Here is a 24,780-nt window from a genome sequence, read left to right on the forward strand (position 1 = left end):
AGCAAAGTGAGATAATTGTTTTTTTTTGTTCCAAAGGAAGGGGTGAACCCCCAGAACACGAAAGACAAGCTCAGAAAAAAACCCCGTTATGACTGGGAGGTTCGTCGAATCACGGTGACTCGCAGTTTATCCAGACTACACCGTCCATCACCCACTGTGGGGCTTCACTGTAGATTTGAAGACCACTTTGGTGATTGAGCGCCACTGTTGCGAGGGTGTCGGCTACCGCGTTGCACTCTCTAAAGACGTGCACAAACTCAACTTAATTCCGGGATCTTTTTCACTTCTCGCATACCCCTTCTAATGATGTTGCATGTGGGGAGCTGCTTCTCCGACGTGCTGTTGAAAATATCCACGAGCTTTCTTGAGTCACACTCTATCACGAGCCTGCGCACTCCATACGTGATCGCCATACAGATGCCCTGCATGATCCCCCATGCTTCCGCCTCCATTGTGTGGCAACGTCCAATGTTGTATGTGAACCCGTTGCACCAATTCCCTTGCGAATCCCGTAGCACACCACCGCAGCCTGCCATGTCATTACTTTTGTTGCAACCATCTACGTTAAGTTTAAACCAGCCAGTGGCCGCCTTCGTCCAACCAACCGGAGTATCAACTGGAAGCACACGGCCCATAATCGACTTTCTTTGTTTTGCAAAGGCCGATTTGATCTCCTCATCGTATCAATTGAGCCACTCCAGTTTCTGCCTCGTCACCAAAGATTGCGACTGAAAGACCCCAAGCAAAATGAGAGAATTGTAATTCTCTCTAACCAAATACTGTAATTTATTTTTGCCATTAAATTACTTAGATTAACTCATCCTTCAATACTTGTGATAGAAATTGAAATTTTCTCTCATATATAGGGGGTGTTTGGAAAATGAATGTTAGCTTATTGAGTTAGTAGATTTGACCAATTATTGTTAGCTGATTACATACAAAATGACTTTTTAAAAAAATTGATAAAAAAAAAAAAAAAAAACTACTTTGAGCAATTTTTTGAATTTTAACATTTTGGAGCAATAAGTTATTACAAAAAGCTAATTAATCGAATTGTTTAAGTCAAACAGCTAACAGTGGCCAAATAAGCCAAAATTGACTGATAAGCGAGGCTAAGTATTTGACCAAACCCTAGTGTTTATTACATTAATGTTGATTATAGTTTTACTCAAGAAACCGACGATGAGAAGCAGAAACAGAAACAAGGACATGGTCACATGGTCAGTCAATAAAAGCAAAGGATACTTGGACAGAAAAACATTGATATACCCAATTTTTTTGTTTTGTTTAGGGCGGTTAGTTAGCTTCCAATATCTGAGTCTGATTGTACTCCAAAATTTGCTTCACACACACGTTTCCTGAGCCATATAGACACTGCCAAAGCAGATCAACAAAAATACAAAACAACCACAGCGCTGGTTTGTCTTTATCATCCTCTGAATTCTCAAGCCTGTCCGTCCGGGCCACCGGCCAAGCTCATGCCTGTCTTTATCCTCTCACTTCTCAAGCCTGGTCTGGACCGCCGGGCAGTAGGTCATAACCATTGTGGTGCTTGGCAGCCTCTTTTTTGACGGGAATCAACTTCAGAACTATGGAAATGATCATGCCCGCGGCTCCAATCAAGACGCTGAGCACCCAAAGTTGCCAGCTCAGTGGCACAGTGCTTGCGAACGTGCCCAGGAACTCGACGATGATGGCCTGGAAAACTGTAGTACAAGTCACGACGCCTAGGAATATCCAGCTTCCAAATAGGCCGCGGAACACATTCAACTTTTCAATGTCTCGGCTATTTACTTCATTGAAGAGCTGGAAGAAAATAACGATAGCCGTTAGGCAAATGTCATTCCAGATATGTCAGAATCTTTTATACCACTTGTTAGGATCAAACGATGGGTGCTGGACTTGGCCCGACCTTTAAGCCTTTTATAGGCCTCCACCCAATAATTCACAGTCACCGGGTGCTAGACTTGGCCTTTACTGGCCTCTGCCCAACAAGGTGTAAATTACCAATGGTACAAAAGCAATGAGTGTATTGAAGGATGTGAAATAAAAGTGGCAGAAAAATTAAAACTCAGCCTGAGAGTAGGAAAATACCTGACAGAACACAAAGGTATTGAATATGAAAGTATTGAGAACTGCATGGGCATCTGAACCTTCAAGTCTCAAAACTTGAATGCCATAGAAATTGAAGACTAGAAGGATAGCAAGCTGATAAATACTTTGGCCAATAATGTTTCTCCACATGGCTTTTGTGATGAAACTTACATCCCTTCCAACTGGAGGCCTATTCATCAGTCCCTCATGGGGTGGTTCTGTGGCCAATGCAAGTGCACCTAATGTATCCATTATCAAGTTCACCCACAGCAATTGCACAGCAGTAAGAGGAGCAGATCCTGTAATTAAAAAAAAAATCAAATCAAATCAAATAATTCGCTGAACCGGTATTCAAACCAAAAAGAACTAGCTAATACCTGAGATACACGCAGAAATAAAATTGATCATGAGAGCCACGACATTGACAGTAAGCTGGAATTGCACAAACTTTTGGATGTTTATATATACAGAACGCCCCCACTTAGCCACATTGACAATGGTGGTAAAGTTATCATCCAGGACAATTACATCAGCACTTTCTTTTGCCACCTAATAATGTCACTTATCAAGGATTAGGAAACATTGTAACTTCAATTTGTTGTTTGCAAACACAATCAAAATAAGATCTAACAAGAATGCAAGAATTTGTTGTTTGCAAACACAATCAAAATAAGATCTAACAAGAATGCAAGATAACCTTATTAAAAGTCACAGTAAAATACTTCCATTTTAATGAAGGCATTGGGTTCCAGGGTGATTGAGCTGGGCTATAAAGCACATGGGCCAAACCACATTAAAAGATTGAATTCAAACAATTAACTAGTCTAACCCATGGCCTTATAAACCCATATGTCCTCTCTTATTTTATCAATGTGGGATTCTTAACAGGAACAAATTCAGAATGCCAAAAGATACTAGCAAGAAGGAAAATTCATCAAGATTCGGGAGGCAAATGCATAGAAACAATACTGTGACAAGCAGCCTGAAAAAAGATATTCCACAACAATTACAGACCTCAGTTCCAGCGATGCCCATAGCAAGTCCAATATCAGCCTCGTGAAGGGCAGGGGCATCATTAGTACCATCACCGGTAACTGCAACCACCTCTCGAAACATGCCTCTTAAATTCTTCACAAGCACATGCTTATCCAAGGGAGATGATCGAGCCATGACCTGCATCCAAAATCTAAAATTTAGCAACGGTCTATGTACATCACACACAAAGTGAGATAACATAACCGATAGTTCACCTGAATTCTAGGTATTATTTGCCTCATCTCATCGGGAGTCTTGCTGCGAAATTCAGGTCCTTCAATGGCAAAGCCATCTTCAGTCAATATGCCACATTCTTTAGCAATGGCTTTGGCTGTGTGAATATTATCACCGGTGACCATTCTCACTCTAATTCCAGCTGCTAGACAGGTTTTTACTGCATCTTTGACCCCTGGGCGAACGGGATCCTTGATTCCTACCACCCCAATTAAAGTATAGCCACTACCTGGGATATTGTTTTCATGATTACCTTCAATGTCTTTGAAAGCCAAGCAAATAGTACGCAGAGCTTCACCAGCAAATTCATTGATGACACCCATAATATCTTCTGCCTGCCTTTCTGGCAAATCAACAATTTCACCATTGCCATCGAGGATGCTATTACACATTCTCAGCACAATCTCAGATGCCCCTTTGCAAAAAGCTCGGGCATTGCCATTTGGAAGTTCCACAAGAACAGACATCTTTTTCTTTTCGGAATTAAAAGGTTCAACTTTCAATACCTTGCATTCCTTGCGTTGAGTCTCTAACTCACCTCCCAGAAGCAACCCATATTCTACTATAGCTGATTCTGTTGGGGTACCCAAAATAGATCTATTTCCATCCTTATCCGTGACCACCTCAGCCCCTGTATTGTGAAAGATTGCCTGCAAAATAATGGCTAATACATTTTCTGATATTTCTGAACTTATGTTGTTGCTGCCACCTTCACCAGTTTCTATTGTTCTAACTTCTCCACAAATCCATGTTTTAGTGACCACCATATGGTTGGTTGTTAGTGTCCCGGTTTTATCAGTGCAAATGCAAGTAGCAGAACCCATTGTCTCGCATGCAGAAAGAGTTCTCACCAGTGCCTTGTTGTCCATTAACTGTTTCATCGCAAATGCAAGACTCAGTGTCACAGCCAAAGGCAATCCTTCTGGAACTGCAACAACGATTATAGTTACAGCAGTTGCAAAGTGATTTAAAAGTATAAGGGCATCAGCAGAAGACCAATTGGTAAATTCATGTTTAAGCGCTTTCTCGACAAGAAACCTGACAACCAACACCAGAAATGTCAATACAGCAAATCCCAGTCCTATTTTCCCGATAATTGTAGCTACACCATTCAGCTTAACCTGCAGTGGAGTCTCATCTTCTCCACTCTCACTAAGAGTTTCCATCAGTTTACCCCATTCAGTCCTCATACCAACAGTAGTAACCAGCATCGTAGCTGAACCATCCTGCACTTTGGTTCCTGATAAGAGAAAAGGCCTTTTTTCAGATATATTGACCGGCACACTCTCACCTGACAAGCTTGATTGATCAATCAACAAGCTATATCCTGATATGAATACTCCATCAGCTGGAACCAGATCCCCAATGTTTAAATGAACGACATCACCAACTACCAAGTCGTATATGGAGACCTTCTGCCTATATCCATCTCTAGTGACTTGGACAAATATCTTTTTCTTCTCCTTATCCAAATCTCTAAACTGCAATGACTGCCGGTAATCACTTATGGCTGTCACAAAGACTACAAGAATTATACTTAGAATAATTCCTAAGCCATCATATGTACCTTTTGGCCATCCTTCAGTAGCTAGTCCCACACCTATAGAGACAGCAGCACACACAATAAGAATGATGAGTGTTAAATCGTGCATGGCCTCCCAAACAAATGTCCAAAAGCTCCTAAAAGGTTTCTCGGTAAATTTATTGGATCCATACACATTTTGCCTTAAAGGCACATCACCGGTTTTGACCCCTTCATTCAAAGAGACTCCCAATCGAGCTGCAAGCCCTTCAACTCCTCTAATTTTCCTTAAGGTCTTGATATCATAAGAACCAACAATAGTTGCAAGTTTATCAGGGTGAAATCTGAAGCCTGCATTTTTTGCCTCTTCTGGCAAACCCCTTTCACATTCATCCTCCAAATCTTCAACAGGAGGAACTATCCTCTCCTTAGGATGCTTACCATGATCACCAGCTGTAAAAAGATTATATTAAAAAAGAAAAAGTAAAAATGAAGAAAAAGAAACAATTGGAGCATAGAGTAAGGATTTTTCCAGGATACTGATAGATTTTTAAAAACAACAACAAATCAAAACAAACCCTTACCATCAAGGAATTTGAGTGCAGCCAAATATGCCATAAAACCAACCCGTAATTTTTCCTGGGAAAAGACAGAGTAAATAGAGGTACAAGACTAGTGTAGAAGCTGAACTAGAAACTGACATAATTTTGTAACTATGAAAAGCTTTCAATCACATTAATTGCTTTCAAAAAAACACTACTATATATATATATATATATATATATATACACACACACACACACACACACACATATTAAATAAGCCCAAAACATATATTGAAGTCCAAATTCACCAAATAAAAAGAATTAAATGAAGTAATTAATTAGTAAGTTATTATGTGCTTTTATTATTTATTTACAACTTTTGTTGGAACGAATTTATTTACACTTTTAGCATGTACATTTGCTAATTTAAAAGACTAGTTTTGAAATTGGAAAAACTAATGCTAATATTGGTTCTTTAATTCGTAATTTTGAATTTCATCCTCATTCCTCAAATTTTGGAATAATAAGTTAATTAATAAAATGAATATTAGTTAATTATGTAAAGAAAAAAACAAATATTGCCAACAAAATAATTGACAACTTTTATTTGATAAAAGAATGACCAGTAAGATTATTATTGTATATATTTCGTATTATATGGAAAATTATAAAGTATCGATTGACATCGATGTCAATCATTAGTTCGTTACATAAAGTATCATTAAAAATTAAAATCAATCAATAATACACAATATAATTATGTATGGTATATATAATGATATCATGTATGATCGGTATTGATGTCGATTGACATTGTAAATTTTTGTAATAATTTTGGATCCCCTTACATGAATTTTCTGGCTCCACCCCTGATTGTACACAAAATATTTTTTGTCGACTTTATAACAATAAACATCTCTCAATAGTATTTGTTTATGCTGGGCTGGAGTAATTAACACCAACACTTCCCGACAATGCTATACACATGATTCATGTCAATGTTAACAGAAATTGAAGTAAATTTTATTGGATCACTAGTCATGGGACTAATACGTCTCAATTAGCACTTCATTGCTAACACTTCCATAACCTTTCTTACGGTATCTCCGGTGCCACAAAATGAGGGGAGAAAGGTTTTGGGGGAGGGAGAAATTGTCATCTCCAAAGGTTGTCTCCCACACGCGCCACATTCACTCGCAGAGAGTGAGGAACAATTGTTGTTGTTCGTCACCCTCTTTTCACATATTTAAAAAAACAAAACAAACAAAACAACAACCAAAATTTTTAATTCTATTTAGTTTTTTGTTTTGACCTCAACGGTACCATTGAGGTCAATTTTTTAATTCTATTTTTTAAATTTTATTTATATTTTTATTTTTAAATTTCAATTTAAAATTATTTTTAAAAAAAATTAATTGTATTAATTGTTGGTATAAAATTTTGCATTCGCTTCCGAATGTTAATTTGTTACGTAGACAATTTCGAATGCAAATTTTAATTTATGAAATTATATTTTGATATTTTGATTAGTTTATGAAATTATATTTTATAATTCAAAATTAATAAAATAATAGGTGATGTTATTTAAATTTATTTTTATTTTTATTTTAAATCAAAATTTGAAATTATAATTATAAAATTAAAATTATTGATTATAGAAAAGATAATAAAATAATAGGTGATGTGTAAGAGTGTAAGGTACACCAAAAGGGGAAGAAAATGGGGAAGGATTAGAGAAAAAATATGAAAGAAAATTATATGGTGATGTCGAAGAGATGGACCTACAAAAATGGAGAGAAGGGATGTGGATGCTTAATACCCTTAAGCATCCACAATGGTTCTCTCGTTATCTCCCCATTTTGTGGGCCAACTCTTCCACATCACCATATAATCTCCACTCTTATTTTCTCTCCAACTCTTTTCAATCGTTATGATGTACCTTGCAACGTGGACACAGTTCTATGTTCATAATTACTGAATTATATATATATATATATATATATATATATATAAAGAGCAGGGAGACGACTGTCCCCCACCACTGCAAGTGAATTGTGGCAGGTGAGCGCCACGCGTGGCTGCGATAATCTCCCCATTACCTCTGGAGACAACTTTGTCTTCGGAGGATAATATTTTCTCCCCTTTAATCTCCACCACTGGAGATGCCTTAATGAGAAGGTTTGGCATCTTTTGCAAATTCAAATTATTGTCAGCATAACAAATGATATGCACTGGATTAAAAATTATGCACCGTATGGCAACTAAACACAAAGTAAAACACGAAAAGCATGTTTGTGAATGAGGACAAAGGGGGGCACAGCAGTTAGATTAGGAACCCAACGGTTGCAATTGCAAAGAAAGAGGATATTTTCTACTAACTCAATTAATCACAGCTTGTACTTTTGTAATCCATAAAGCACTAGTTTCTACTTTTTATGTCAATGTCTCCGGAAGTTTCAAGGAAATTTCGTTAGTTATTATCAACAGATAAATGAATTTGTCATATTCAAGCTGGCACCGAACCAGTATTTAATACATATTAACATATAGCATGTCAGTATCCTAGCCACAACCGCACCGAATCCACCGGGGCCATACTGTTCAGATAAGCATATAGAAACAATTCTTATTTATATTCATCTGCCCCTTAAAATATCTCTTCCAGAGTCGAGGGGTCAAGCTGTATTAAATATTAATAACTCTAACCAAAATAAGAAAAGAACCAATCCAGATGCATTATGGTCCTTCACAAGGCCAAACAAACTTTTTTTTGAAAAGGGCCAAACAAACTTTTTGTTTTTACCGCAAATAGAAAAGCCATTGATGCGTTTGGGAAAATGTTTTATTTTTTAGAATACATGAAATGGAAAACTGAAAAAATAAATAAATAAATAATAATAATAATAATGGAATTAAATGCAACCCACTTTTTGTACCCATCAACAAGACCCTTTTCATTTAAAATGTCATCAATCCACTACTACGAATAATCTGTGATCACACGATATGCCCCTAGATTTAAGTTTAGATGCCACAAAGACTTTTCCGCAGCATCTAAAGCAAGGAGAACCACATGTTCATGGATTCTCTGGGTTGACATCAATCACAATGAAGACGCCAATAAATCTAATGAAAAGTGGAACAAATTTTTCCTTAAAAATCACCGCCCAGAGTGGATAGTGGATATTACTATGATTTTGAAAAAGATAAAACCAGATCACATAATACTTAAACTAGATCTCCTATGTTCCATTTCTTTCCTACCCACGAGTAATTCTCTCATCAATCTAAACCGGGAAAGGAATCTGTATGGATTTTGAATTTTGACAACACCTAAATATTTATTTCCATTTTCAATTTTAATATTTATCTTAAAAGAAAAATTAAAATAAAAAATAAAATAAAACTTCGGTAATGGTGCCAAACGAAAATGAAGTCCTCTGACTTTCAGAGGGAGAGAGTGGTCGGTCGATTTGGAGTGGGAAAATGACATTTACATTATTTTTTGATAAGATTTTGCAAAATATTTACACTATATAATTTTCTCTAATACAATAGGTATTGACTAATATTTATAAATTTATAAATAAAACAATGTCTGATGTCTCGTTATTGTAAATCTATTAATAAGTTAATAAAAAAAGGGAGAAGAATAAGTTGATTTTTAAATTTAGAAAAAAACGTTAAAAAATTTTGTAAATATAACGTCGACAAGGAAAAAGGTTCGGCACCGGAAATTTACAGAAATCATCCGGAAAAAGTGAAATATGGAGAGCAAAAGATCTAGAGATTTTTCATGTTTGTAAGGAGGAAGTGAGTGCTTACTCTGGTTTTATCCATAAGCTGTTTAGCCTCAGATCGCTTCTCGAAGTTGGCACCGTAACGGAAGCGGCGGCGGGGGTTTCTGACCAGAAAAAGAGCTTTCCTCCACCGCCTCTGAGCCTCCTCCGACGGATGCTTCGGCGGCACATCGAAGTCCGTCAAGTACGGCTCCATCTGCTTAGTCGGTTGCAATACTGCAGTGGATCCACGCAATGAACGGTGCCGAATATATAGGAGGAGGAGGAGGAGAGGAGTCTTAACAGAGGTGGTTTAATATCGCTGGAGCCGTACTGGTGGACGGTCGTGAGCCAGGCCTTGTGTGTTGTGTAGCCTTTTCCAATGACTCCGTTTATTACGCTGCAGACTTGAATCAATATAATAACGTACAAAATATTAGAGCAACCCAATAGGGGTTCTTTGATGGTTTTTCAAACACGACAAAACTGGTTAACTGATTTTTCATAAATGTAGAGGCTGATTTTTGGGTGCATATTTATTCTGCGAAAACAAAATTTTGCAGGTTTAAAACAAAACCAAAAAAAAAAAAAAAATTCTGTGAGACGCGCAATTGCCTCCAATGGGCGACTACTCTCAATCTTTATTTGTTTTTTGTTTTTAAATTCTTTTCTATTTTATTTTTCATGCGACACACAAGACACAACTGGCTCTTTTTTTTTTTTTTTTTTTTTTTACATTTAATTTATTTGTTTTTTATTGTTTTATTATTTTTGTTTTAAATGTTAAATGATTTTTTTTACATTTAATTTATTTGTTTTTTATTTTTTTGAATGATTTAATTAAATGTTAAATGATTTAATTACAATTAAAATTTAAAATAATTAAAATAAATAAAGCAACAAAAATTAATTTAAATGTTTATCATTATCTTTTAATTAAATGTATGTATGTTTATTTTAATTAATTTTCATTAGAATTATAAATTTATAATTAAAATATATGATAGTAAAATAGCGGGTCCACATAAAATTTGAAAAAAACTTCAAATTAATGGTGAGAATAATTTTTATGATTAAAGGAGATAGTAAATGATGATGTTGACGTTGGAGCTCACACAAAAGTGAGAAAAAAAAATCTTCAACTATTGAGGATGCTCTTATGTTGTGAAATCAGATGATCCTTGCGTGAATAGATAAAAATAATACACAATACGGAGTAGGAAGAAAATGAGAAATACACAGAGAACCATAAATTTTTATTAACCATCCTTCAATTCTATTATATACAATATATGCATAATTTTAGTATAACTACAATACTATCGATGAAGAAGTATTATCATAGTATAATACTTTTATGGCCCGTTTGGTTCACGGAATAGGCCGGGAATGACATAGCATTCCCAATAATAGGCTTATTCCTCGAATAATATTCCTGGTAATAGCCTATTACCTCAAATAAGGTAATAGTTATTATTAGGGCCCCCTGGTATTAGCCTATTACTGAACGCTCAGGAATAGATTTTAGAATCTATTTTCGTTTTTACCCATTTCTTTAACATAATTTTTTTATCATATATATAAATTTATCCTATTTCACCACCGTCGTCGCCACAACATCACCGCCGCCGCCGCCGCCACCATCACCACCATCGTCACAACTGTCGCCGCCCCCACCACCACCGCCGCCCCCACCACTGCCACCGCCACCACCACCATCACCACCACCATCACCACCACCGCCACCACCATCGCCGCCGCCGCCGTCACCACCACCCAGCAGCATCACCGCCGCCACCACCACCACCACCGCCACAACCGTCGTCGCCCCCACCACCACTGCCACAACCGTCACCGTTAACCGTCACCGTCACCGCCATCACCGTCGCCCCCACCACCACCACTACCACCACCACTACCACCCCAGCACCACCACCACCACCGCCACCACCATCACCACTACCACCATCGGCACCATCACATATTTTTATAAGGGTATTTATGTCTTTTAAAACATATTTCATTTCTATTCCTTAAATCAACCAAACACTATAATATAATTCCTACAGTCTATTCCTTCCGCGAACCAAACAATAGAATACAATTCCTATTTCATTCCTTATGGAATAGCATTCCTATTACCTCAAAATTCATTCCGTGAACCAAACGTGCTGTTAGTAATATCCACATATATTTATTTACAATACTCCCCTTAGACATTATTATATCATATTCATGCATTGTTAAAAACATCACTATAAAAACATAGTTGAGAAAAAAAATGATATGTATGAATCCATGCATTGCACTAGCTGCCTCATTAAAAAAAAAAAAAACAAAAAACAAAAAAAAAAAAAAAACAATTATGACGAGAAAATAACATCAAAACTTAATCAAAAGGAAAAAAATTACAATTGTTGATCTTTAAGATCCAATCTTTAAGATTTATTCAAGTCCAATCTTCATGATTGATTGAAGAGTTACAATTAGAATTTTAAATTCAATGTTGGATGCCATGAATGATAATGCATCCCTAATTCAATTCATATAAATATATAGGTATCATATTTTCAACTTTTAGCACACCTAAAAATTATATATTTCAATCCTACGAACTCTCTTTACTTACCTATCATTTCTACCAACACTTCCTATAAAATTTCAAAGTGCTAAAGTTTTTATTTATTTATTTATTTTGTTTGATAAGTTCGCTGCCGTGTTTATTTAAGTGCTTGAATAAATCATAGTAATCCATTGTATCTTGAAAATTTATCATTTCAATGATTCTAATACTATTAGAAAGAAGTGAATCGATTTTAAGAAAATTATATATAGTACAATCTTTCGATTAATTTTGTGAAATATTATGACTAAATTTTTGAGAATATAATTTTGAATTGAAATTTCCTACTACCAAACAGGCTTTGTATCGAGAGATGGGTGATTTGTTTATTCTTAAATAGTATTTATTGGGTTAATTATAAAACATCATGTTCTTGATTATAACTTGCTCCTGTAAGAAATCTCTCTATCCACCATGATTCCTCAACATTGTATGAAATATTAAAGAGTGGTGGTGATCTGGATACGTATGGTCAATGTATTTAAATTTGTTGAAGAGATCCGATCCCTTCATAGAAAAGACGATCATACAAGACTAATGCATCTATATAAAAGAATATCAAACATGGTATACAATGACCAATATGAATCAATTTAAAATAAAAGCATTATACACCATACTTTTTGAATCAAATAAAGAATAAAAAAAATGAATTTAATTGACTAAATTAATTTACTCCAGATTCATATATAGTATTATCTTGGGTTGGATCTCAAAAATATATTAAATATTGTTGTATGCTTGTCGAACAAATTTGATTTGATTATCTCCACTCTTGGGTGATGGAGTTTAATATTCTTAAAAAAAAAAAAAAAAAAAAAAAAAAAAAAAAAAGAAGAAGAAGTTCATATTTAAAGAAATAAAATAAAGTTGTAAGGGGCAAATTATTACGTGGATCTGGGTAAAAATATACAATTACATACTGAATGTTCACAATTTTGTAAAAATTAAATTGTATACATTTAGTAGGTAAATTATGAACGTTCAATATGTAAATTGTATATTTTGGATTCGAGTCCACATTACAAAATGAATCCAAGTCCATGGTATAACAATTGGTTATATGGGCAGCAGGCATTATAGGAAAGTTTGTAAAATTGCATTAACCTACTTTTGAATTTCGCAAGTTGCCCATTATGACTTCAACCCATGCTCCCACGCCATTAACGTCATGGATGGTCTGCAGATCGAATATTTTGATTTTTGACTATAAAATTAGTAATTGGCTGGCACACGCGTAAGGTCTAAAGCTTATTATTCTATTTTTTTTTTTTTTTTTTTTTTTAGTGCTACTGACTCTATTACATTGTAGTATATATTTAAACATATTTCTCAATCTAATAAAGTACAAAGAGTCAACAACGCCTCCATTGAGGTTCAATCTCATGACCTCCTACATGAGAAAGGTCACTACATGTCATCTGAGCAGTGAGCACAAGGTGTATGGCTTATTATTTTGGTATTTACAATAAATTTCAAAAGTTATTATTATAATAATAAGAATGTGTAATTGTGTATTATTATAAAAATAATAATTATATATATTTTATAAACAAAAAAAAAAGTTTATTTATATTATTCACGAAAATATTATGATCATTTTTTCATTTATAATAATTGACATTTAAACTATTTGATATTATATAATTTTTCTTTATATATCTATATCTATGAAATTGGTTGGGGTCAAACATAATTGTATACCATTAACTACTTTTGTTGGCATTTTCAAAGCTATAATAATTACAAAAAAAAAAAAAATGGGTGTGCAATAAACAATTTTATTACTTAATAGGTGTTATTATTATTCGATATATAATTGACTTATCACTTATGGACCAATACTCCCAGCATTCTCCCAATAGCCCAATAGCCAATATAATTAGAGTAAATACCTAAAATAGTCCCTCGACTATAGCTAAATTCACAAATTGGTCCTCAACTTTCAATTTCAACCAATTAAGTCTTTAACTTTGCAATTTTGACACGATTTGGTCCTCCATCTATTTGACCGTTTGTTGATCGTGATCGATGATCTCCAAAAGAACCTTCAGCTCTCGTCAGAGCACGTGGAGCCTTCCAGGATGACGTTGCACCGGTTCGGAAATACGTCGTCTTCTTCGCTCTGGTACGAACTCAACTACATTGAATCCAAAGGGAGGATGAAGAAAGGCGACCGGATTTGGTAGATTGCTTTCGGCAGTGGATTCGAATGTAAGAGTGCGGTCTGGAAATGCAATCGGAATCTTAAAAAACCGATGATGGACCATGAAATTACATATATATCCTCAAAAACACAGTCAACAAACGGTCCAATAGACAGAGGACTAAATTGTGTTAAAATTACAAAGTTAAGGACTTAATTGGTTGAAATTGAAAGTCGAGGACCAATTTGTGAATTTAGCTATAGTCGGGGGACCATTTTAGGTATTTACTCATATAATTATACAAAACACAAGTACACCGTGCAAACACAAATCTGAAAATTAAAATCACTAATCTTTTTTTTTTTGAAAGCCAGAAAAGATACTTCATTAATAGCTCACAAGAGCAGCAATACATGAGGGCGGGTTTGTGAACCATGACCCTAGGACAGATGAAGAATCCGTCGCCCGTGCCAGAACATGAGCTACGTGATTCACTGACCTCCTGACATGGCGAACCTGAATGGCCCCTATGTCATTAGCAATTTGAAGACATTGCTTTACAACTGAACCAACATATGAAAAATCAGAATGACGAGAATTAAAAACAGTAGAAAACAATAAACAATCAGTTTCTATAATGATATTATTATAAGCTAAGCTACGCATCCATTCCATTGCTTGCGCAACCACTGAAGCTTCTGCTAATAACGGGTCTTGAATGCGTCCTAACCTTCCTCCTTTAGCCGCAACGAAACGACCATCATGATTTCGAATAACGACACCATAGCCTGCACCATCAGTGAACAGAGCTGCATCCACATTACATTTCAACCAGTTAAGTGGTGGTGGATTCCAGAGAGAATTTGGAACTGTATTAGATGAGGCCTCCCCCGCTGCATGCCTACTAGGTGTCCACAAGGTTTGTAAAGTTTGTACCTGAAACGATAACGAGGATGAAGAAACTGAGGCATCCCGCCATACTCTGTCGTTTCTGGCCTTCCACAATACCCAGAATATAGCTGCCGCATGGATCATCTGTTGTTTAGGGGCGCTGTTGAGTAGCGTTTCCAAAAACTCCACCACCGAACCTCCACGTAAAATATCGTCATTTTCCCAAAGACGTCTGGCTATCATGCATTGACCGAAAATATGCTCCACCGTCTCTGATTGACACTCGCACAGCGCACATCCACCGCCGATCCATACGTGTCGTTGCTTTAAGACCTCCTTCACTGGAATTATGCCCCTTATGTACCGCCATAACAGATTCCTCACTTTAGGAGGAATGGACAACTTCCATAGTCGCTCCCAAGCCGTGAAGCTGCTGCCCTCATCCACTGCTGAGATGTTGTCCGTCAACATGGTATAACCTTGCCGAACGGAGTACATCCCTCGGGCATCCCCAAGCCATCGCCAAGAGTCTGCTTTCGTGGGTGATAGAGGCGTGGCTAAAATCCGCGGAACATCATCGGCATTAAAAAGGTCATAAAGAATTTCTTCGTCCCACGTACCTTGAGGAGTAAGAAGCCCCGCTACCGGCGCGTCTTTCAAATGATCAATGCATGGCGTGGATAATTGTGGTAAGTTCTTATCTGCTAGCCATGACCAGTCCCAGATTTTAGAGTCCTTCCCATTACCAATGCGTCGCGCCGCACCTCTTTTAAGCAAGTCTTGACTCTTGACCCGCCATAATACTTCTCCACAAATAGCTCGGGTTGTGGCCGACTTGCGCATTTAAAAATGAGTCGTGCGGATAATATTTCGCACGTAAAAGTCGACTTACCAATGAGTTGGGATAAATTAGAAGACGCCATCCTTGTTTTGCAAGGAGCGCGAAATTGAATTCGTGAAGCCGTTTGAATCCTAGACCGCCCTTTGCCTTTGGTAAACAAAGTCTGGACCAACTAAGCCAATGGATTCCTCTATTGCTTGTCCCGCCGCCGCCCCACCAATAACGGTTGAACAATTGCTCCAAAGTGTCACAAACCCGTTGAGGGAGATAGAAGACTGACATTGTGAATATTGGTAATGCCTGAGCAATGCTTTTTAGCAATACTTCCTTACCTGCTCTCGAAAGTAACCTTTGTTACCAGCCTCCAATCCGTTCCCGGATTTTCTGTTCAATATAACAAAACGTGGCTGTTTTGTTACGTCCCAAGACCGATGGTAGACCAAGGTAACGGCCCAGATCATTGGACTCATTGACTCCCACGCAACCCGTCACAAGACAGCGGGCTTCCGGAGTGGTATTTACACTGAAAATAATGTTCGATTTCTCATAATTGATTACCTGGCCTGAAGCTGCACTGTAAGTATCGAGACAATATCTGATTTTCTGTGCTTCAGTTAGTGTTGCCCTGAAGAATAGGAGGCTATCATCGGCGAAAAATAAATGTGTCACCGTCGGGGCACCACGAGCAATACGTATCCCATGAATATCACCCTGCCTCTCAGCCTGTTGCAACAATATAGACAGTCCTTCAGCGCATAATATGAATAGGTAGGGAGACAAAGGGTCTCCCTGACAGATACCACGAGTCGGATTGATAGTCCCTGCAGTCTCGCTATTTACCTGAATGTAATAAACCACTGACTTCACACCCATCAAGAGCAAGCTGATCCAGTCATTGTCAAAACCCAGTGCCCTGAGCATACCTTCCAGGAAATCCCATTCCATTCGGTCGTAGGCCTTGGCCATGTCGAGTTTCAATGCAGTCCAGCCCATTGCCCCACTGGTCTTTCTTCTCAGATAGTGACCGACCTCCCCGGCTATGATGACATTGTCAGTTAACAACCGATTAGGCACAAAAGCACTCTGTGACTCCGAAACCACCGCTTGGAGCCTACTTTTCATTCTGTTCGCCAGTGCCTTAGCGAGAACCTTGTACACTACATTGCAAAGGGCAATCGGTCGAAGGTCAGAGACCTTCTCGGGACACTTTTTCTTGGGAATAAGAACTATATTCGAGTCATTTAGACCCGGTGGCAGCCTTCTTTCCGTAAGACAATGAGAGATAAACATGAATAAATCGTGACCCAAAACAGGCCAGAAGTGCTGGTAGAAAGCGGGAGACATACCGTCTGGGCCTGGGGCCTTCTCCGGGGCCATCGAAAAAAGTGCCTCTTTGATTTCAGCAATAGTGAAAGGTAACGCTAGTGTTGCGTTCATCTCGGCGGAGACCCAGTTCGGAACCAGATTATAAATATTTGCGTTGATGCCGGTGGATTGGAAAATATCTGAATAGTAGCGTAATACCTCGACATTCAATTCCGGACCTTCTACCCATTGACCCTCGGGATTCTTAATCCGATGTAAACAATTTCTGCGTCGTCTTGCCGTGGCTGATTTATGAAAATATTTTGTATTCAGATCGCCATGTTTGAGCCAGAGTTGTTTCGCCCGTTGTTTCCAATAAAGTTCTTCTTGTTTTAAAAGCCCATGTAACGTACCTTCGGCTTCAATGTATTCCGCCACATCTGACTGATGCCGTGAATCTCGCAAGGTTTCCAGTCTGCGATGAAGGCATGTAATTTGCTTGCCACTTCGACGAAAATATTCATCACCCCATTTGCCCAGCTGACGCCCACATTCAAGAATCCGATGTTGAAAATCCATGCCAAGCGTCAAACTCCATATTTGGTCGACCACTTTGTGACAACCTTCATCATGTAGCCATGCGGATTCGAACCTGAACCTTTTCCTAGCCCTCTGAACCGCTCTTGTTTCCACATCCAAAATAATCGCACTATGATCCGATTCCAAAGTTAACAGATTACGGACTTCGGCCGATTCATAGATGTCGAGCCAGCTTTGAGTTGCCACCGCTCTGTCTAGGCGTTCTTCGACCCAAGCCTCTGTACCGCGCCCCTTTTCCCAAGTGAATCGACTCCCTTCCATGCCCAGATCAAATAATTGGCAATCCATTAGCGCATAATTAAATCCCTCGATGAGAGCCGTGGGTTGAGGATGAGGTCCCCTTTTCTCTGACTGGCACGTGACATCATTGAAGTCCCCGATGGTAACCCATGGGAGGGATGATTGATCCCGGAGCTCGCGAAGGAGGTCCCAGGTCTCATGCCGTCTACTTTGGTCCGGGTTCCCGTAAAAACAAGTTAATCACCAATCTGGTTTCTCTGGTAATGAAATGCTCACATCGATATGGTTTGCTGAGTAGTTGATCAGAGTTGCCATTGCCGCATCTCTCCATAGAAGTGCTAAACCACCTCCTCTGCCATTTCTCTCCACACACAGTAGGCCTTCAAATCCCATGCGAATTTTTAAACGTTCGACTTGTGACTTCGTTGCTTTCGTTTCCATGAGGAAAACGAAACTGGGTTGCTGGCTGGACACGAGGCCCAGCAATTCCTGAACTGTCCGGTCGCTACCCAACCCCCGGCAGTTCCAGCTCAAGATGCTCATTGCAAAGGGCGAGCCTGGGCTGCCAGAATCGCCGATCCCGCATTTTTTGAATGATCAACCATGATAACATCCTCCTCTGCATTGCCTTCCCTGCGACGCTTCAAGTCCCCATGCAAACCAGTAGATGGCTCTACTGCCTCCACCTCTTGAATCGTCGATCCCGAATTTTGTGTTGGCGCAGGAGACGCAGCGCTTGGGAGGTCCTGTAACAGCCATTTCGCACCGATCGGCCGCACCTGACGGCGAGCTCCTACCCGCATCCACGCCCCATAGGGATATATGTCCGGTTCCAAGCCTTCGTCATAGGCTTTCTTGCAGAACTTTTCGGAGTGCCCTAACACCCCGCAGCAGAAACCAAACGTGCCCAAGCGCTCGTATTTGAAATTCACCCAATGCGCCGATCCATCCCTGCGGAACAGTCGCATCCTCCTTTTCAAAGGTTGCCGAATATCGACTTGGACACGAATGCGAAAGAAACTTCTCCATGTGCCGCCAAAGTTATGCGGATCTGTTGCCTTAAACGTGCCAATATGATTCCCGATACGGGGGATGAAATCTGCGGAAGCGAAGACTATTGGCAGATCGTGTACCTGGATCCAGAAGTCGACAAACTCAAGGGTGATATCCGCTGGGTTCGCGCCGATCGGAACTTTGTCTAAAGCCAGAGTATGATTTTCAAAGGTCCAGGGTCCATCATCAATAACTCGTTGCATGTCCTTTAGGTGCGGGAATTGGAACAGAAACAGATTCTCCTCAATCGGAAGGATGCGCATGCCCATGACTGGTCTCCAAACCGAGGCCAACACCTGCTGCATGTGCTCATGTTTGATCGGTCGATCAGTCAAAAAACGCCCTACCAGCTCGTGGTGGACGATCTCCGGCGGGATGACCTGTTCTTCCGGAGCCTCCAAGCCGCCAATTTCCTCCTCCGTCAATTTCATGACCGCGCAAGCCTCCTCAATTCCTCGAGTGTCCATGGTAGCCATGTGCAGTCCGCTTGGGTGGCAGATAGGTTGATCGGACGGGTGTTGATGAGATCTGCTAGCCCGATCTAAACGATCGTGATTGGACGGTCGACGACGTTGATCTCTGTCGGCGACAAGCGGTTGCAACAAACGATCGTAAGGGAGATCGCGAATAATGGAAAAAATCATAAGAGCGTAACTCGGTGTAGCGATGCGATTGAAACCGGGGAAGATCGCATACATAAATAGCATGAGAAGATGATCGTGGATGAAAGCATAGTGGGAGAGAATGAAATGCCATAACAGGAAACCATCAGCCATAATGGGGTAGTGGCCCTAGAAAACTAGGGAGATACTCTCTAAAGGAAATTCAGAGAGAGACCGCTTTTGTGAGATTATCGACAGTAATAAATTGTGTTTGAAATCACTAATCTAAGTACTCCGTAAGTTGTAAGTATTAGGACTTTATGTATTTTAGTCAATTTATGATTTACAATACTAGTCTCTACTTATATATATACTTAGAATCTGTACTCTTGTAATAATCATTGTTAATACAATCAATAAACGTTCTCATCTGGTATCAGCTAGATAGGATTTCTTCCCAATAGCTGACGAATCTGTCATTTTCTCTGAACGGACCATTTCCGATGCTACTCTCTCATAGGTTGCTTCATCCATGACTACTTTCTCCACCGATCATCACTTTATCAGTGTCAAACTGACTTATCGGAACTTCTTATTTTGGAGAGCTCAAGTTGTTCATTTTCTCAACAAGCATGACCTAATGGGTTTCATCGACGGATCAAATCCTTGCCCGTCGGCCATGATCTCGTCCGGCGAGGAGGGGGTGTTACCACTGCCGAATCCCGCTCGTCCATCGTGGGTTCGTTAGGATCAGGCGCTCATTTCTATGCTCATGTCATCGTTGTCTGATGAAGTTATGCCCTTGGCAATCGGGCATCACACCAGTCGTGCAGTGTGGACTGCCGTCACCTCTGCCCTCGTCTCGATCTCGCTCGTTGAACTTCCTCGGGCAGCTCTAACGCTTCAACAGGGTGACGCCTCCGTCGCCGATTACATCGGCCGAGCCCAGGTTCTGATAGAGGACCTTACCCTCGCTGGCCGGCATGTTCCTCTCGAGGAGCAAAATCTATATGTCTTCCGGGGGTTGAGGCCCGAGTTTCATAGTCTTGTATCTTCTCTCAACGTCCGGGGAACGCCAGTCATGCTTCATGAGCTCTTGGGTCTCCTCGGTGCCAAGGAGTTCGTCGCCGGCAGTGGACCGAATGCATCGCCGACGGCTTTTGCTGTGAAGAAAAGCGGACAACAGCGAGGTAAGGGGAGCCAATCACGTGGTGGTGGCGGTCGTGGCTCCGAACTGAACGACGGGCAGTCCCATGGCGGTGCAGGAGGCCGTCGCGACAATGGTAGCTGTGGCCGTGGCGGTAGGAACTGCAATCACCAATCTAAATGTCAACTTTGTGGGATACTATGGCACACTGCGGTCACTTATGGTTTATCAGGGTGCTCCTTCAGATTCCTCACAATCTTCTCATACTTGGTTCCTAGACACGGGTGCGACAAATCATGCTACCCAGATATAACGACTCTCCCTATCTTGGATGAGTATAATGGTAATGACACACTCCGTGTCGGTGATGGTACATGTTTGCCTATTAGTCATATTGGTCATGCTTCTTTTCATACCACCTCTAGGTCGTTTCATTTGTCTAATATGCTTCATGTTCCCACAATATCTAATTCTTTATTATTCGTTCAGAAATTTGCGTATGATTATAAAGTATTCTTTGAGTTTCACCCATCCTTTTTTGTTGTGAAGGATACCAACACCAAGGAGATTCTTATTCGAGGCAATAGTTCTGGTGGGTTATACACACTACCAGTTCCAAGTTTGTCACCTTCCACGTTTCTTTCGGCTCGTGCGTCTCCATCTATTTGGCATGATCGTTTGGGTCATCCACACTATTGTGTCCTTAGTCGTGTTATTCCTTTTTATTCTGTTAGTGGGTCTAGTAGTACTATTCGTTGTAATTCAAGTTTATGTCATGCGTGTCAATTGGGTAAATCTGCTCGTTTTTCATTGCCACGTGTTGAAACCTCTAGTTCAAACATTATTGATTTAATCTATACTGATATTTGGGGTCCAGCTCCTATCTTGTCTGCTGATGGTTATAGATATTTTGTTATCTTTGTTGATGACTTCTCTCGTTTTACTTGGTATTTTTCCATGAAACAAAAATATGATCTCTATGATATTTTTGAGAAATTTTGTGCTCTTATTGAACGACTTTTCAATCGTAAGATCAAATCTATCCAATATAATTTAGGTGCCGAGTACAAAAAGTTGCATTCATCTCTCACAAAATTAGGGATGTATCAGACAGTCATGTGCTTATACTCACGAACAAAATGGTCGTGTGGAGCGAAAACATAAACGTATCGTCGAAATCGGTCTTACTCTCATTGCTCGTGCTTCTATTCCATATAGGTTTCGGGATTTTGCATTTGAAAATGCAATTTATTTATTTAACAGAATGTCATCTGCTGTATTAAATAATTTCAGTCCTCATTCATTATTGCATAAATCTCCTACATCCTACCCTTTTCTTCGTGTCGTTGGTTGCCTGTGTTATCCTCACCTACGACCCTATAATCGTCACAAAATGTCTTACAGATCCTCTCTGTGTGTCTTTCTTGGTTATCATAAGTCTTTTAGGGGGTATAGATGCATGGACTTACAACTAATAAGGTGTTTATATGCAGGCATGTCAAATTTGATGAAGCAGTTTTTCATTTTGCTACTAAGAATTCTGTGCAGAAAATTTTAGATTCACATTCTAAACCATGGGTTGCATCTATTCTTCACCTCGTGGTGACCGAGTCTGTTGCCCGCGTTCATTCCGAACTAGCGCAGCCGCTTGCACCAGTTCGGACCGAACCAACACTATCGGCAGAGCCATATCGGACCGACACTGCACTGCCTCTTGAGGCTGTGATAGCATAACAGGCTGTCTCGGTGGCAGCCATTTGTCCGCGAGGGCGTCCACAGGGCTGGTCCACTCGGCCGAATGTTTGCACGCACAATATGGAGACACGGAGCCAGTCGTGCGCACCACCTACAGTTTTGACATCTAAGGTTTGCACCATTGATCATAGTTGTTACACACAGGCTGTCAAACACTTGGAATGGTACCAGGCCATGGATGAGGAATTTAATGCTCTACTACAGAACCATACTTGGTGTTTGGTTCCGTCTCAATCTAATCAGAATGTGATTGCTGTAAATGGGTCTTTCGAACCAAGAGAAAGGCGGGTGGTTCAACTGAGAGATACAATGCCAGGTTAGTAGCAAAGAGATTCAATCAGGTTCATGATCAGGACTTTTTTGACACATTCAGTCCAGTTGTAAAACCTACCACTGTCAGGTTACTTCTTTCTTTAGCTATATCCTCTGGTTGGACTGTGAGACAACTAGATGTTCATAATGCTTTTATCAATGATAATTTGACTGAAACTGTTTATATGCGAACATCCACCTGGATACATTGCCGTTTAATTTCATAATCATATCTGTTTGTTGAAGAGATCCTTGTATGGGTTGAAACAAGCTCTGAGAGTTTGGTTTAACCGTCTTCATGCGTTTTTATTGTCTGTTGGATTCCAGGCATAAAAACACAGATGTGTCACTATTTTATTACTCCCAGAATTCTACTTATGTTTATCTTCTAGTTTATGTTGATGACATTTTGGTGATGGGAAAGTGATCCGAATCTTGTTAGTTATTTTTTGCCAAAATTGTCTACTACTTTCAAGATTAGGGGTCTTGGTGAACCAGGTTTCTTTCTTGGTATTGAAACCGTTAAGTGCAGTGATGAGATCCTTCTATCTCAACAACGGTATATGCTTGATATTTTAAAACGTGCTGGTATGACTGATTGCAAACCTCTGTCCACCCCAATACTTGTTTCGAAATCTCTTTTTAACTCGTCAGATTTATATGATGATCCTACGCAATATTAGAGCTTGGCTGGAGCTCTTCAGTATCTTACTGTCACTAGAACAGATTTATCCTTTGCAGTTAATCAACTTTGTCAACATATTCATGCTCCTACGATCACTCATTGGGAACAAGTCAAGCATGTGTTGAGGTATGTCAAAGGAACTCTATCTTATGGTTTACGTATTCGAAAATTTGAGTCCAGAGAATTACATATCTTCTCTGACTCAGATTGGGCTGGTTGTTCTGAGGATTGTAAGTCAACCAGCGATTATGTTGTTTTTCTTGGATCAAATCTTGTGTCTTGGGTGTTGATTGCGGTAATTTGGGCAAACAAATAATACCCGGAGTATTCGGGTTATCGAACCACATGGAAGTGGGGTACTAAGCACTAGCTACTTTGTTACTCATATGGAACTAATCTAAACGAAACTTGAAAATTGAATAATTGTAGAAAATAAAAGGCAGAATAAATAAATTAACAAGGTGTTGTAAGCAATAGAGCAAAATAGGATTCTTGGGATCACAATGTTTAATCACCTAGTGCCAATTAAAGTTGTAATATTTAGTTTGGAATTAAGACTTGTGTGAGAATGCAAGGTGGAATCGAATTACTATCATAATCTCTATCCCTAGTGAATTTCTACTCTCGTGGCTTAAACACTCATTAAGAACAAAGAACATCATTCATTTATTCCCAATTACTACCACCTCTCGATGCGCAACAATCTAGAATAAATTCCCCAACCAATTTGCTCTTTCTCAAGGTGCAACAGTCAAGTGCAATCGTGTGTGCCCTAATTTATGCCTGACTCTCGTTATGACATGAACATGGCTATGAAGCAAGTAATTTAGGCCTTTAATTACTAGCAACAACAGATTAAAACAAGATTGCAACGCAAATCATAAAACCAAACATAAATATATTAAGGAATTAAAGAACCAGGCACATAGGTTCATAAACAAATTCACCCAAAAATCCTTAAGGGTTTTAGCCACTCATGACCATAATAGCACTCAATACAATCTTGGAAGATAAACAATCAACAATAGGAATAAAAGAAAAAGTGAAAGAATTCTCCCGAATCTTCCTAGCCAATTCTCTACTCCAAAGCTAATTGTCTATCTTGAAGTTGGTCCTCTTGGTTTTTGCTCCTTCTTGCCTTCCAAAACCAAAATCTGGGAAAAAGAAGAATCCTAGGGTTGATGGAAGATGATCCTTTTATAGTGGAAACTCAATGGAATTATTTTAGGAAAGTTTCAATCTTCTAAAAAATTCAGCAATGCGCGTTCTCGACTCGTCGAGCCTCTGGTCTGGCACGATCTATAGCTACTGGAAATTCTCGACGCGTCGAGCCTGTGATGCCTTGACTTCAACCTCTTTTTGATCCATTC

At 39.2% G+C, this 24,780-nt stretch overlaps 2 protein-coding genes across 2 annotated transcripts; both read right to left on the minus strand.

Moving 5' to 3' along the window:
• Positions 1–1,218: 1,218 nt before the first annotated feature.
• Positions 1,219–9,795, minus strand: LOC109159041 (calcium-transporting ATPase 4, plasma membrane-type-like). The gene is made up of 7 exons (XM_019307031.1): positions 9,256–9,795; positions 5,470–5,524; positions 3,345–5,338; positions 3,109–3,267; positions 2,472–2,643; positions 2,095–2,393; positions 1,219–1,806 (listed from the first exon to the last, which is right to left on the minus strand). Exons 1-7 carry the CDS (start codon positions 9,424–9,426, stop codon positions 1,504–1,506), a joined length of 3,153 nt encoding a protein of 1,050 aa, XP_019162576.1. The 5' UTR covers positions 9,427–9,795; the 3' UTR covers positions 1,219–1,503.
• An 8,600-nt stretch (positions 9,796–18,395) lies between these two features.
• On the minus strand, positions 18,396–19,385 carry LOC109158785. Its single transcript, XM_019306677.1, has one exon. It carries the CDS (start codon positions 19,383–19,385, stop codon positions 18,396–18,398), a length of 990 nt encoding a protein of 329 aa, XP_019162222.1.
• Positions 19,386–24,780: the final 5,395 nt, after the last annotated feature.

Source organism: Ipomoea nil, unplaced genomic scaffold, assembly GCF_001879475.1.
Source record: "Ipomoea nil cultivar Tokyo-kokei standard unplaced genomic scaffold, Asagao_1.1 scaffold2826, whole genome shotgun sequence".
In the NCBI taxonomy this organism is placed as follows: domain Eukaryota; kingdom Viridiplantae; phylum Streptophyta; class Magnoliopsida; order Solanales; family Convolvulaceae; genus Ipomoea; species Ipomoea nil.

What these genes read in the sequence shown, in the direction of transcription:
- LOC109159041 (XM_019307031.1), bottom strand. Translation starts at nt 9,426, where the DNA reads ATGGAGCCGTACTTGACGGACTTCGATGTGCCGCCGAAGCATCCGTCG. An exon ending in TGGGCATCGCTGGAACTGAG is followed by an intron (nt 2,644 to 3,108) that starts GTCTGTAATTGT and finishes TGACATTATTAG; the next exon opens with GTGGCAAAAGAAAGTGCTGA. An exon ending in ATACCTTTGTGTTCTGTCAG is followed by an intron (nt 1,807 to 2,094) that starts GTATTTTCCTAC and finishes ATTTTCTTCCAG; the next exon opens with CTCTTCAATGAAGTAAATAG.
- LOC109158785 (XM_019306677.1), bottom strand. Translation starts at nt 19,385, where the DNA reads ATGGCTACCATGGACACTCGAGGAATTGAGGAGGCTTGCGCGGTCATG.